The sequence below is a fragment of the Artemia sp. Qi Xiang Cuo genome, chromosome 10 (assembly GCF_049724085.1).
Source record: "Artemia sp. Qi Xiang Cuo chromosome 10, ASM4972408v1, whole genome shotgun sequence".
NCBI classification, from domain to species: Eukaryota; Metazoa; Arthropoda; class Branchiopoda; order Anostraca; family Artemiidae; genus Artemia; species Artemia sp. Qi Xiang Cuo.
The window spans coordinates 42,281,005-42,294,945 of NC_142803.1; the positions used below are offsets into that span (position 1 = coordinate 42,281,005).

Below are 13,941 nucleotides of genomic sequence, written 5' to 3' on the forward strand. Positions count from 1 at the left end.
AATTTTTTCCGTGGAAATTTTGCCGGAAATCCAAACACGCGGAAAATGTCCTCCAGATAATTCCCCTGGAACATCTCCATATATAAAATTTGGCGAAGATGATGTAAGAAAATTCAAAAGAATTTCATATAGTAATTATGTCAAATCCCCCCGTGTAACATTTCCCCTGGAAAATTCAACCCCCCCCCCCTATTAAATATCCCTCCCCAAAGAAGATTCTCTTTATAGAAATCCACCCTAAGTACGCCCCCCCTCCGAAAAATGTCTTAACAAATGCTATACGTAAACAATGGGCACATTTATAACTTACAAGCCTCTCCCTACGGACTGGGGGGGGGGTATTTTATACCTAAGAAATAATTATTTGCTCTTTCAATTATACTGAACAAAATGGCTATCTCAAAATTTGGTTCAGATAACTTTGGGGGAAATGGATGTCGGAGGGGGTCCAGTTGCCTTCCAATCTTTTTGGTCACTTAAGAAGGGCACTAGAACTTTTAATTTGCGTTCAAATGCACCCTCTCCTGATCTTCTAGGACCGATATTTCAATACGATCACCCCTGGTAAAAAAAGAAAAGAAAAATAAATAAACCCGCATCCGTGATCTGTCTTCTGGCAAGAATAGCAAAATTTCACATTTTTGTATATAGGAGGTTCAAACTTCTGAAGTAGAGTTCTCTGGTACACTGAATATGATGGTGTGATTTCCATTAACATTCCTTGAATTTTACAGGGGTGTTTCCGGGAAACAGTTTCCCCCCTATTTAAAAATCAGGCAAATTGTCTCAGGCTCTCAGCTGTTGATGGTAGCACTAAATTTGATAAATCTTGTATATTTGGAATCAGCATAATAATCTGATCTTTTTATGTATCTACTGATATTAAAATTCTGTTTTTTAGAATTTTGGTTACTATTGAACCGAGTCGCTCCTTACTTACAGTTTGTTACCACGAACTATTTGAAACAGAAAAAATTTAAATATCTAAGATATATTTTTTTTTCATTTTTTGGGTTTTAAAAATGTACACAATAAACCTTACAAAGAAATCTCTTTCTAACTTATGTGAAGAAATTATAGAGTTTTTGTTAAAACAGGGCTTTAAGTATAGGTTCAACTTCGTATCTTTCTTAAACTCTCCTTTAAAAATCGGCAACTTTGTCAAACAGTTCGTGGTAACGAACTGTAAGTAAGGAGCGACCCGGCTCAATGGTAACCGAAACTCTAAAAAATGAAATTTTGATACCAATAGATACATCAAAAGAATCATATTTAAATGCTGATTGACAATAGATAAGTTTCACCGCGATTAGTTTGACATATCAACCTTTACACACCAGAGAAAATGAGTATAATTTTTAGTTAATGGGGGAGCGTAACCTTACAAATTTTTGGGTCCAAGTATAAATCCCACCAACAAAGTTCGTGCCTCAAGGAACTATGCTACGGAGTTTTTAATCTCTTGTCTGCAAAAATATGGAATTTTCCATTTTTTGCCAGAATAAATATTATGGATGCCTGTTTATTTTTTTTTTTTTTCTTTTCTTTATTTTCCCCAGGGGTGATCGTATCGACCCAGTGGTCCTAGAAAATCGTGGGAGGGCTCATTTGAACGGAAATTAAAAGTTCTAGTGCCATTTTAATTTACCAAAACAATGGAGGGCAACTAGGCCCCCTCCAACGCTCATTTTTTTCCCAAAGTCACCCGATCAAAATTTTGAGATAGCCATTTTGTTCAGCATGGTCGAAAATATTATAGCTGTCTTTTAGGATGACTTAATCCCTTGAAGCCCCCAGGGGGAGGGCTGAAAGGTATGAACTTTAACCAATGTTAACATATAGTATTGGTTATTGGGACCCGGCTCAATGGTAACCGAAACTCTAGAAAACGGCATTCTGATACAAATAGATACATCAAAAGAATCGGATTTTATTGCTGATTTCAAATATATAAGTAAAATCAGCCAAATTTTCGAAAAAAGGGGGAAAGACCCCCTAAAAGTTATAGCACCTGAATGGAAATCACACCATCATATTCCGCGTGTCAGAGAACCCTACTGTAGAGGTTTCAAGCTCCTATCTACAAAAATGTGGAATTTTGCATTTTTCGCCAGAAGAAAGATCACGGGTGGGTGTTTATTTTTTTTTTCCCAGAGGTAATCGTATTGACCCAGTGGTCCTAGAATATCGTGAGAGGGCTCATTGGAATGGAAATTAAAAGTTATAGTGCCCTTTTTAAGTGACCAAAAAAAATGGAGGGCAACTAGGCCCCCTCCCACGCTCATTTTTTTCCTAAAGTCACCTGATCAAAATTTTGAGATAGCCATTTTGTTCAGCATGTTCGAAAATTTTATAAGCATGTCTTTTAGGATGACTTAATCCCCCGAAAGTCCCGGGAGGAGGGCTGAAAGTTATGAACTTTACCCAATGTTAACATATAGTATTGGTTATTGGGAAGTATACAGTACAGACGTTTTCAGGGGAGATTTTTCCTGGTAGTAGGGGGGGGGGGTCGGGGGTTATATGGGAGGATCTTTCCATTAAGGAAGTTTTCATGGGGGAAGGGACATTGCTATGAAGGGGACACCGGACTTCCCGGCATTAATAAAAAAGATCAGAAATTAAATATAAAAAAACAAAGTTTTCAACTGCAACAGCAGCAACATCAAACTTTAAACGAACAGAAAATATTACATATATGATTGGGTTCACCCCCTAGTCAATACCTCACTCTTTAAGCCAAAGATTTTTTAGTACTTTCGTGAGAGCTGTTTATTCTAGTTAACGGCCTTTGTGATTAAGGGGTCAGTTTTACAGAATTGAAACAAAATTCGAATTTTCGCTTAAAGAGCAAGGTATTGACTAAGGGGCCGAACCCGCTAGTATACTTATTAAAAACCTATGACTATAAAAGTTCATTACGTAAGTTAGTTCGTAAGTTATGTATATTTATTACTAACAAAAACGTTCGTAAATAAAATGAAACAAGTTTCGAGAAAGCCATTTAACCAAATAAAAGTAAATTAATATGAAAATTTTGTTTTAATTATTCATGTAGTGTGGGCCAAGATCAAAACCTGTATTTATTCAAAAACGTTCAAAAATTAAATAAAAAAAAACAAGTTTTTTTAACTGAAAGTAAGGAGCGACATTAAAACTTAAAACAAACAGAAATTATTCCGTATAGGAAAGGGGCTGTCCCCGCCTCAACGCCTTGCTTTTTACGCGAAAGTTTCACTTTTTCACAACCATATTTTTGTTTAGAAATAAAAAAATTTAGCGTAAAGAGCGAAGCGTTGAGGAGGGGACAGCCCCACTCCTCTAAGGAATAATTTCTGTTCGGTTTAAGTTTTAACGTCTCTCCTGACTTTCAGTTAAAAAAACTTGTTTTTTTATTTAATTACATAAGGAATTCACGGGGCATAGTCTCCTTAGTATCTTTGAGGAGTTGTAGATAACAAATGTAATTATGCTTCATGGAATATTTTAGCAAGCTGAAGGACATCAAAAGAGTTCCAACATATATAGATAATATAATTCACGGAAATTCATGTTACTACTATTGCAACATTTCTGCCGCAATGCTGCGAAGTATTTTAAGCTTCTCTTGAAGAGTATACTTAATTTTTTTTTCTTCTTGGACTTTGACATTTTAGAAGAGGTGACATTAGAAATTAAAATTTTATCGATTGGAATTGCCAGGATCTAAAACCCTGTACAGGATAACTACAATCCCCACCTTGAACAACAAGGAAAATCACCCTTTTTGCAAGGAAGGCCTTCTTCTTCTTCTTTTCTTATTCTTCTTTTTTAAAGTGGGTCACTGGAAACTGAATACCTATTAAAAAAAAATAAAACGAGGATTTGGAGCTTGGTCACCATGATTACAACATCAGATCCTAACTACTAGAATATGACGACTTGTTTGATATTGTTTTTTCATACTTTTTGCTATTCTGAAGCACCCACAAAGTGACAAATAACACCACTTTGCTGTGGCTTGTCAAGATTGGGGGCTTTAAACTTCCTGTCTAGGATTCTAGGCAATGAAAAATCACCCTGGAAAAAAAACAGAACATTTAGAACTTTCTATGCAAAAGGGCGATTTTCCTTGTTTTTCAAAGGGCAGGGCTTTAATTTTAAGACTCTGTTTCGAAATTCCATAAATTTGGTTTCGCATGTCACTTTTAAGATTAAAATATAAAAAAGCTACCGTTACTGAATCAAATATAAATGGCAATTTTTTCTCTAGAAAATTTTGTTTTGTTTTCTCTTAGCGCGTTTTTAAAATCTAGGTTGCTATGGGCCGTGGCTCGCTCTTCAATGGGTTATAGCTACTGCTACAATCATGATAAGGTGTACTAAGTTGACTATTTTTACGTAAAAAGCTTGGATATTTTGGCTGGCAATACAGTCTAGCAGTCTTGGCTGTAATTGTTTCCTTCGAAAAGCTGTATGACGCAATTGTTATGACCTCCTGTCATAAACCAAACCTGTAACCTTAATTTTTTTTAATGTAAACATTTATTTTGCACAAAGGTAAACATTCTGAACTGAAATTAAACATTTGTGCCAATTTATTTGACTGTTAACTAACATGAACTAAAAAACTATTTTTAATGAAGATTAATAAAGGAAATCTAAATTAAACAAAAAATTAAATAAACAATTAAGCTGAACTCAAAGACAAAATAAATTATTATAAACGAATAGATGAAATCTAAAACGAAGAGAAATAATTGCAAATAAAAGTGGGATTGCCACTCCTTCCAACTCCCAATGGCTAGATTGTTATTTTCGCTTTAGAGAAATTAAATATATTTTGAATAGCTTATCATTTCCGTCATCTTAATACAAAATGAAATGAAGCTCAGACTTTCAGAACTTTTTTTTTGTGTATAAGTGTATTCAAAAATTCAATTTTAATTCTTATGTCTAATGTGTAGGCAATATTCACAAAAAAATCCTTGCTTTTAAATCTAATCCTTCCTTATTTATAATTGGTAACTCATTTATTGACTCACCAATTCCATCGATTACTGAAGGAAACTAAAGAGATAGCTTCAAAAATGAAATAGAATCAACCGGAAAGTTTTTGACAAAAAAGGATGCTTTTAAAATTTGTAAAACTAAATAGAATAGCACAAATGTTTCTCCTTAAATAAATGCTTTTCTAGGCTGATTTTTTTTTTTTTTTGAATCACTTTTTTCAAAACGGTCAAGACTCCACCCAACAACCGTTATTACTTCATATCTAACACATAAATTTGCAAGGGCAATCCCAAATAAACCTAAAAATTGACCTTAATGGTTTAGCTCTAGTCTCAGGGATTTTTAAGTCTTTTGAATTTTCCCAAAATCATTTTTCTTATGGTTCTTATTCAATTAATTATTGTCAGTAAAGCATTCCTAAAAAATTATTTCCTTAAATATACCTGGTATTTTGCTGGGAATTTTATGGCCGAACAAATTTCCCTGAAATATCTTAATTTCAGGAGGCAGGTGAGGCAAAAAACGCCTGGTCCTGATGTAAGTACTAATACCTATTTTTAGCATTACTCTACAAAATGTAAAAGATATTCCTCAACACCCCACACATTGGGTAAAAGTAAGGGCCGTTTTTCTGCTTGATCTGACTCATATACTTTTCTTTCCCCAAGTGGTAGCCCGTCCGCTCTCATCCCTATCGAACAACCCAACTCATTCCCCACAAATCTACCTTAGAATAGATCTCTTCCCCCACGCCTCTTTGGCCTGTGCACACAGACCTATTGACTGTTGTCGTTGTTGTTGATAGGGCTTCTGGGCTGTTGCCCACTGCACACGTGGCATAAACAATGTATCCAAGCACACAGCTCTTGAAGATATTTCACAACAATACCAAAAGCTTGAATTTATAGAGAACTTTCTTGAACATGACCAGGGTAGCTTCTCAGCTTACGATTTGTAGAGAGGCTATCACTGTCTTCTTCTCACCAACAGAGCAACTGAAATTCAACCAACATTGTAGGCAGAACCAAAATTTACATCAAAAATAAAATGTATAAAAAAAATCGAATGCATTACAGAAAAAAAATATTAGGTCCAATTATGTCCCTAAAGTTTGTCAACTCAATAAAAATTGCCAGTAGTTGGACTGATTGTTTTCTTGCCCACTATGGAGCATCAGCAGAACCAATAATGCACCTTAAAGAAAAAGCTTTAAAATATTTAATACAAGCATCCTCCAAATATGCACGCTGTCTCTCAATATTTTTTTTAGTACATTAAAGTGTGACGTACATCATCATATCCACCACAAACATCATAAATAACCGTCAAAGTGAGGACGGCGGTATTGGGATTGGTGAGAAGTTGTGGAGGCCACTAGCGCACTCTGTGCCTCCAAACATATGATTTGTTTTTTGGCAATATTTGGTGTTTTCAGTATCTCATTTTGGTTTTTCTAAACCATCTTCTTGCCATAGGACAGCTTAGTAACAGTCTGACGAAATATATGCCGTTTCACTATTTTGTTCACTAACTGAAAATTTTTCCTCGTTTGTGCCCATTTTTTATTGTTTGATTATTTCATCTAGCCTGTTTCGTCAAACAAATTATTTAGATCGTATTCATTTGTGATAAGTCAATAGGCTATTTACCTGCTTATTCTCAATCGTATTGTAGACTGGAAGCTTAAGCTCTTATGGCACCGATTCTAGGAGTCATATCACCCAAGAAAACAGAGAAGATGAATATCCAAGCCTCTTTAGTAGTTTTGAAGACGTCAGCTCTGGTGCCATTCCTGATTACAAGCAAAGAAGGCCCCCAGATCTTAATGATTTGCTTAGAGTAAGTGTATCAGAACAACATTAATTTCCAGAACTTATGTATTACATATTTTCATGATTAGAGTAGTAGCCGCCACCTACTAGACAGAAATTTAGTGTTGCAGTAGTAGCTGTAACCTGATAAAGAGTGAGCGACGAACCTTAGTAACCAAATTTTAAAAAATTGACTTTTTAAAGAAACTGTCAAGCGACAAGTAGTTCTCTATTGAAACTAATTTGGCAACGTTATATAGCATTCAGATCTAGCTGAACAGTAATTTGTAAGTACAAAACGGAATTTTAGAAAATTTCCAAAGTCTACAACGCCTCAAATATGACATTCAATCGAAGTAAAAAATACACCATTAAAATTTCCATTGTTGAATATCCTTTACTTGGTAGCACTGATGTGTCTTTTTTTTCTAAATTTTTTTTCGAGTTGATTTTATCGAATCAAAGGCCGTAAACTGTCGTAGAGACTTAGACGGGAGTAAAAATATTCAGTGCCCTTCTCCAGTAAAGAAATGAAGCGTGCCACAGCAAAGTGCTGTTTTTGGCTGTTTTATGCCGCAAAAACATCAATTTTGGGCAAAACAGTGCCCGCACTAGATGGAAAGGGATACAAAATCTGAGCTAACCGATTTGTTATAGCAGAAAACTCGTAACTGGAGCTTTGTCGTCCCCATCTTGAGAACCAGGTAAAATCAGATTTTATAGTGGGGTAGCAGTGGTATCAATGGGGGAAAAAGGGAGGGGAGTCAGTGGGCTTGCGCTCCCTAGTTTCTTCCTCCCCCCTAAGTTATAAAAAACCTTTTGGCGGTATTTCTATTGAAAAAATTGAAAACAACACTGATTTTCCTTCCCCCCCCCCAAAGATATAAAAAAATTTTCCATCTGACCTTAAATTTTTGTGAATTGACGCCAGCCAGGGGTAGCAGGATTTTGTATCTTTTTTTCCTTCTTTTCCTTTGAGGAAATCGTATCGAACCATAGGTCAAAGATTTATTATGATGGCTCATTTGAACGGAACTTGAAAGTCTTAGCACCCCAGGCTCATATGAAAGGTAAAATTGATTTTTAGGGAGTTTTATAAATCGTGACAGTCCCACGTTATGAATCATATGCTATTAAAAACTGTTTTGCTGTGTTTCATTTGGGGGCTATTTCATGTGGAATTTTGTATCTTTTTCCAAAAGAATTGAACCAATAGTTCTAGGAGATCGGGAGAGGGCTCATTCGAAGTAAAATTAAAAGTTCTAGCATCCTTTTTCAGTGACAAAAAGATCAGAGGGTAATTGACCCCCCTCCACAATCCCCTTTCTTCCAAAGTCATGTGATCAAAATTTTCAAATAGGCATTTAGTTCAATATTGTTGAAAGGTCAAATAATTGTGCCTCTGGGGATGGCATGACCTCTCAAAATCCCTGGAAAAAGGACTGTAAGTTATGAAATTTGCCAATTATAGTATTTGCTATTGGAAAGTATATACATACTTTTCGGGGGGGGGGGCAAATTTATGTTGGGGGGGATTTTTCACGGAGAGAATTTTCCGTAGGGAGGGAAGTTCCTGGGGGTGAACTTTTCAGGTGGTGTTTTAACAGGGGGAATTTCGTAGAATTCATATGCGAAATTGTTTTTATTACTTTGTTTTACTTTCTCTTTACCGACTCAATTTTACATGCAGATACTCTGGAGGAATTTTCATGGGGATATTTTCAGCGGGGTTGGTATTGTCTAGGGAATTTTTCCGTAAGGATGAGGGATTTTCCACGAGAGAAATTCTCCATGGAGGAACTTTGTGCATCAGAGGTTCTCTATGGGGGGTTTTTCCTTGGAGAAACTTTCCATGGGGGGATAGGTATGGGACGATAGGTAATATCAGAAATTAAATAAAAACAAGTCTTTTTTCAAATAAAAGTAGGCAAAGGACAATTTTTCAGACGGAATTGTCCGCAGGAAATTTTCCGGAGGGGGGCATTTTGAGCGAATTTGGATTAGCTAGGGGGTGATATTTTACACTTGAGGAACTTTCCATGGAGGATGTTTTGGTGGGAGGGGGTGTGGAGATGGGAGGCAGATTTCTCGGCATTATTTGGAAAAGGGTCAGAAATTAAATACAAAAAAGTTTTTCCAACTGAAGCTAAGGTGCAACATTAAGACTTAAAACGAACAGAAATTATTCCGTATATGAGGGGAGCAATCCCTCCTCAATTCCATGCTCTTTACGCTAAAGTTCAACTTTTTGTCCCAAGTCTTTCAGAGTGACTCCTGAATCACTAGAGCTGTATAGTTAGAGTAAGAAGCTTTTATAAAGTACTAAAAATCTTTTCATCATTAAATAAGGCTAATATTCATTGATAACGATTTAAACTAAACCGCAGCCAGATTAACTCAGTCAAATAAATGATGAAAAGAAAATAAATTATGTCAACACATCCCTATGATCAATAGAGGCTGTAGTAGAATTCATTGCATTTTAATGCTTCTTAGAATGCGTTCATGGAAAAGTTCGAATAAATCCAAGAGTGAACCTTATGTTTAACGATTTATTAAAAATACTCATGAGAACCCATTTTTGGTATAACTATCTAACTATAGAAAAGGAACATTTTGTCAAGTTTATTTGTATTTTCAAAACACAAGTTCTTTATTAAGACAAAAAACAGAAGAACACAGTTTTCTGGAAGTAGAGAGCAAATTTAAAACTTGAAACTGGAAAAAACACTCAAGATTTCTTGGCGCTGATTTTACTCATAATGACTAACTTTTGTGACCTTGAATTGCCAAGAGACACAACTCGGGACGCCCTCAGGAATGAACAGTCTGATTATAAATTATTTTGAGATAGATTTTTTTTCCAGAATAAAGACATCTTCATCAGGATCAAAAGAAATGATTTTGTTCTCACAAATATTACTATTATATTTCAGAACCACCGTAGTCAGTTACAGACTGAATCTTCTTCTCTGTTTTTGATACAGATATCTACATATCCTTTTTCTCTGTAAACGATGAGCTAAACTGCAAAGAATACCTGCAAAAACCAATCTTCTAGATTCCCTTTTCGACCCTCCCCCTATTCCATTGGGTGGCTTGACACTTCCTGAACTGCTTTTAAGAGCATCCGATGAACAAAATTTTTTATTGAAACTATTCTATACTACAATAATTGGAACTTCTCAGAGAAAGTTTGTCAATTGTCGATTCCTTTCTTATGAAATTCAAAATTTATTTATATTAAATTCAGAATTGTATTTTTGAGCCCCATTTTTGCAGGTACTCAAAATATAACACGGGGGGGGGGGGTCAGAATACTTTTCAAAGAAGAGCAGCGGTAGTCTTAGGCCTCTTAATTTGTTCAGAAGTTTTGTTGACTTATGAGAAAGTTTTTAGTCTTTGAATTTTCTTTCATGTTTAGGAAGCAGCTGATCAAGGGTTTGGTCCAGATGATGTTCGCATAGCTCTTGCACAATGTGGTGTGAACCATCCAGTAGAATGGCTTCAAAATAATTGGACCACTATGATAGACAAGTAAGTTGATGTTTAATTAGTTTTATGGCATTTTTTTCTTCGTGTATTTTATTAAGCCACCCTCCTATTTTGAGTCATATTTCTTTATGCAGTATTTTTCAAACGAAAGATGACTGACTGAGATGACAAAAACGAAATTGACTCAAGTTGTGAATTCTGAAATAAAAGAAAGAAGCAAAGCTGCATGCTCAAAATTACGCAAGAGGTTAGATTAGGTAAACTATTTTTGTTTTTGCTGTTACTTAAATCAATTAAAAACAAACTTTCCCCTTTAGAACGAGGAAAATACTGAAAACTTATTAAGAAACAACTACACACACACAAATGTTGCAGTACAAAAAGGTATCTGCCCTTACCTAGTATTTGAAATGTGCACATAAGTGCCTAAGCCCCTTGACAGTTTTCTATTGTTCCTTTTCTTGGTTTCTTTTCGGGACTTTTGATAAGTTTACTAGACATTTTTAATATGTCAAGCTCAAATTTTTCAAAAGCCAACATGTTAATGATAGGTGAACATCACTTTGATAATATTCATCCAGCTGGAGATGGTTTTCAGTCCTTTATGTCATCATCTTAGTGATCCAAAAGTAAAAAAACATGCGGGCATGTCAGCAGAGTCAGTCCTTGTTTTTGAAGAAAGGGAAGGTGCTGGTCCCTTTCCTAGGCGTGTTTCTAATTCACACCTAAATCGAATTTCTATGAATTTGACATCACTGCACTTTTTCCTTTTTGATATTGTTACCCAGAAAGATCTGAAAACCACATAAGCACGAATTCATTCGGGGGGTGTGGTATTTTCAGGTGGGAGGGTGGAATTAGCAAAAATGCAAAAAAAATGAAGCAGAATAAATCCACTGTCTTTGATTCTGAGACAGCATTTTATTCTAGTTACAGTGCCTTCAATGTTCGTGATCCCGCCAAGTACACAACTGCAATCGAGAAACAATTTGTGTTTCTTCTCAACATCCCTCTTTTTTTAATACCTTTCACGCCCATGTCAGTCCATTCACGAACCTTTTTTAAAGCTCGTGCACCTGAATTCGATGTACTTCTCCGAGTAACTTCTTCGTACAGGAGAAGTTACTTCTCCCCCAAAGACTATCATAATTTGACTCTCTTTTTATCCTGTCCCTTTATATATTAATGAGCATATACAGGGCTATTAATGATAATTAGCCATAATTATAAAAAACAGGTTCATGAAAAGGCTTTATGAGATTCTACAATTTTAATATGTAAAATGTTTATTATCATCCTTCTCTTTTTTGTTTGCTTTCAATACGATTTCATCTTTTTCACTAATTTTGAACTGTTGAAGTATAAATACCATTTCTGATATTGACGTTAGTAGAAAGGCCTTATTGACTCGTCTCGCTCACCCCTGCTGCCACCTACAATTTAGTCTAACTCTGTCAGTACACCAAAAATGGACATAGAGTCCCTAGGGAGAACACGTGGTTAATCGAAAGCAATTCTCCAGGAATAGATCCAAGTCATTAATACTTTGCCCCGGAAACAATTCTAAAACTTCGCCTAGAAACAATTCTCCAGGAATAGATCCAAGTCATTAATGTCTTCGCCCCGGAAACAATTCTACTGGTCGAACTCCAAAAGATATTAATAAAACTTTGCCATGGCAACAATTCTCCAAGAAAAATCTTAAAGATGAATAGATTAACACGGGAATCAGGTTTCTTAGTAATTTCAAATGTGACAGCGCAGAGATGCCAAAAACAATAGGAACACGCTGAAATTACGTTTAGGGATTATTTGGGCGAAACCGTTTTAGAAATTTTAGGGAATTATTTCTGCGAAACAGTTAGAGATATTTTAAAAGATGATTTTAAGAGATGATTTTGGAAGAGGATTTGAAGGTGAAACTCTGTGGTCGTCATAATACACAAGTTCCATTTGAACAGTGTCGTGAGGTCCCTACCCCAACCCCAAAGGGCACCGATCCCCCTACCCCAACCCCAAAGGGCTCCGATCACCATATCCCAAACCCCAAGGGCCCCCAACCCCAAACCCCCAACCCGAAGCAACCCACCGGTCCCCAAAAGTCCCCCCGACTCCCAAAGGACCACCCGGCCCTCAAGGGCCCCCAGACCCCCAAAGGACTTCCTCGGGCCCCCAAAGCCCTCCCCCGGTCCCCAAAGGTCCACAGGGCTCCCAAAGGACCACCCGGCCCGCAAGGGCCCCCCACAGACCCCCAGGTCCGCCCCCGGTCCGCCAAGAGGCCCCGCCCCAGTGTGTCAATAATTTTTTGTGCACTTTATTATATCTTTTCAGAACAAGTTCCTTTCATAATGTCATTCCTTAACCCTTTTTTACAAGTTGAAGCACCAAACCTTTCACCACAACTTCACCTTATATCTGTTTGGATACCCCAACATCAGGCAATAATTTTCAAAAGACACTTCAGAGCAACTTCTTTTCTTAATGATAATTTTAAGCCCATTTTCCAACTTAAAGTACACATTCTTTTCTCCTAAAACTGTACTTTACAAGTTTTTTTAGATACTTCAACACCAAGAAATACCTTTCAAAGACATTTGAGAGCAAGTTCTTTTCTTTATGTCCCTTCTAAACCCATTTTCCAACTTGAAATACCAATCCTTTTCACCCACAACTTTACTTTACAGCTTGTTGGATACCTCAACACCAGGATATACCTTCCAAAGGTCATTTCAGAGCAAGTTCGTTTCTTAATGTCCATTCTTAACCCATTTTTCAACTTGAAGCATCCATCCTTTTCACCCACAACTATACTTTACAGCTTTTTGGATACCTCAACACCAAGAAATACCATTCAAAAGACATTTCAGAGCAAGTTCCTTTCTTAATGTCCTTTCTAAACCCATTTTACAAGTTAAGTACCCATCCTTTTCACTCACAACTTTACTTTACATCTTTTTGGATACCTCAACAACAAGAAATACCTTTCAAAAGCATTTCAGAGCAAGTTCCTTTCTTAATGTCCCTTCTAAACCCATTTTCCAACTTGAAGCACCCTTCCTTTTCACCCACAACTTTACTTTACAGTTTTTTGGATACTACAACACCAAGAAATACCTTTCAAAATACATTTCAGAGCACGTTCTTTACGTAATGTCTTTTCTAAACCCATTTTCCAACATGAAGTAGCCATCCTTTTCACCCACAACTTTACTTTACAGGTTTTGGATACCTCAACATCAAGAAATACTTTTCAAAAAACATTTCAGAGCAAGTTCCTTTCTTAATTTCCCTTCTAAACCCATTTTACAACTTGTAGCATCCATTCTTTTCACCCACAACTTTACTTTACATCTTTTTGGATACCCCAAAAACAAGAAATACCTTTCAAAAATCATTTCACAATAAACCCCTTTCTTAATGTCCCTTCTAAGCTCATTTTCCACCTTGAAGGACCCATCCTTTTCACCCATAGCTTTACTTTATAGTTTTTGTGACAACTGAACACTAAAAATAAACTTTCAAATGGAATTTAAGAGCAACTTATTTTCTTAATGTTCCTTCTAAACACATTTTCCAACTTGAAGTACCCATCCTTTTCACCCACAACTTTACTTTAGAGCTTTTTCGGATACCTCAACACCAA

General features: G+C 36.2%; 1 protein-coding gene across 1 annotated transcript in view; it reads left to right on the plus strand.

Annotated features, from left to right (window-relative positions):
- The window catches only part of LOC148947778 (uncharacterized), a 192,139-nt gene that overhangs the window by 122,813 nt on the left and 55,385 nt on the right, over positions 1-13,941 (plus strand). The window contains exons 11-12 of the mRNA XM_089096007.1: positions 6,667-6,831; positions 10,228-10,340. Coding sequence (XP_088952133.1) covers positions 6,667-6,831; positions 10,228-10,340 — 278 coding nt within the window. The remainder of the gene's footprint in view (positions 1-6,666; positions 6,832-10,227; positions 10,341-13,941) is intronic.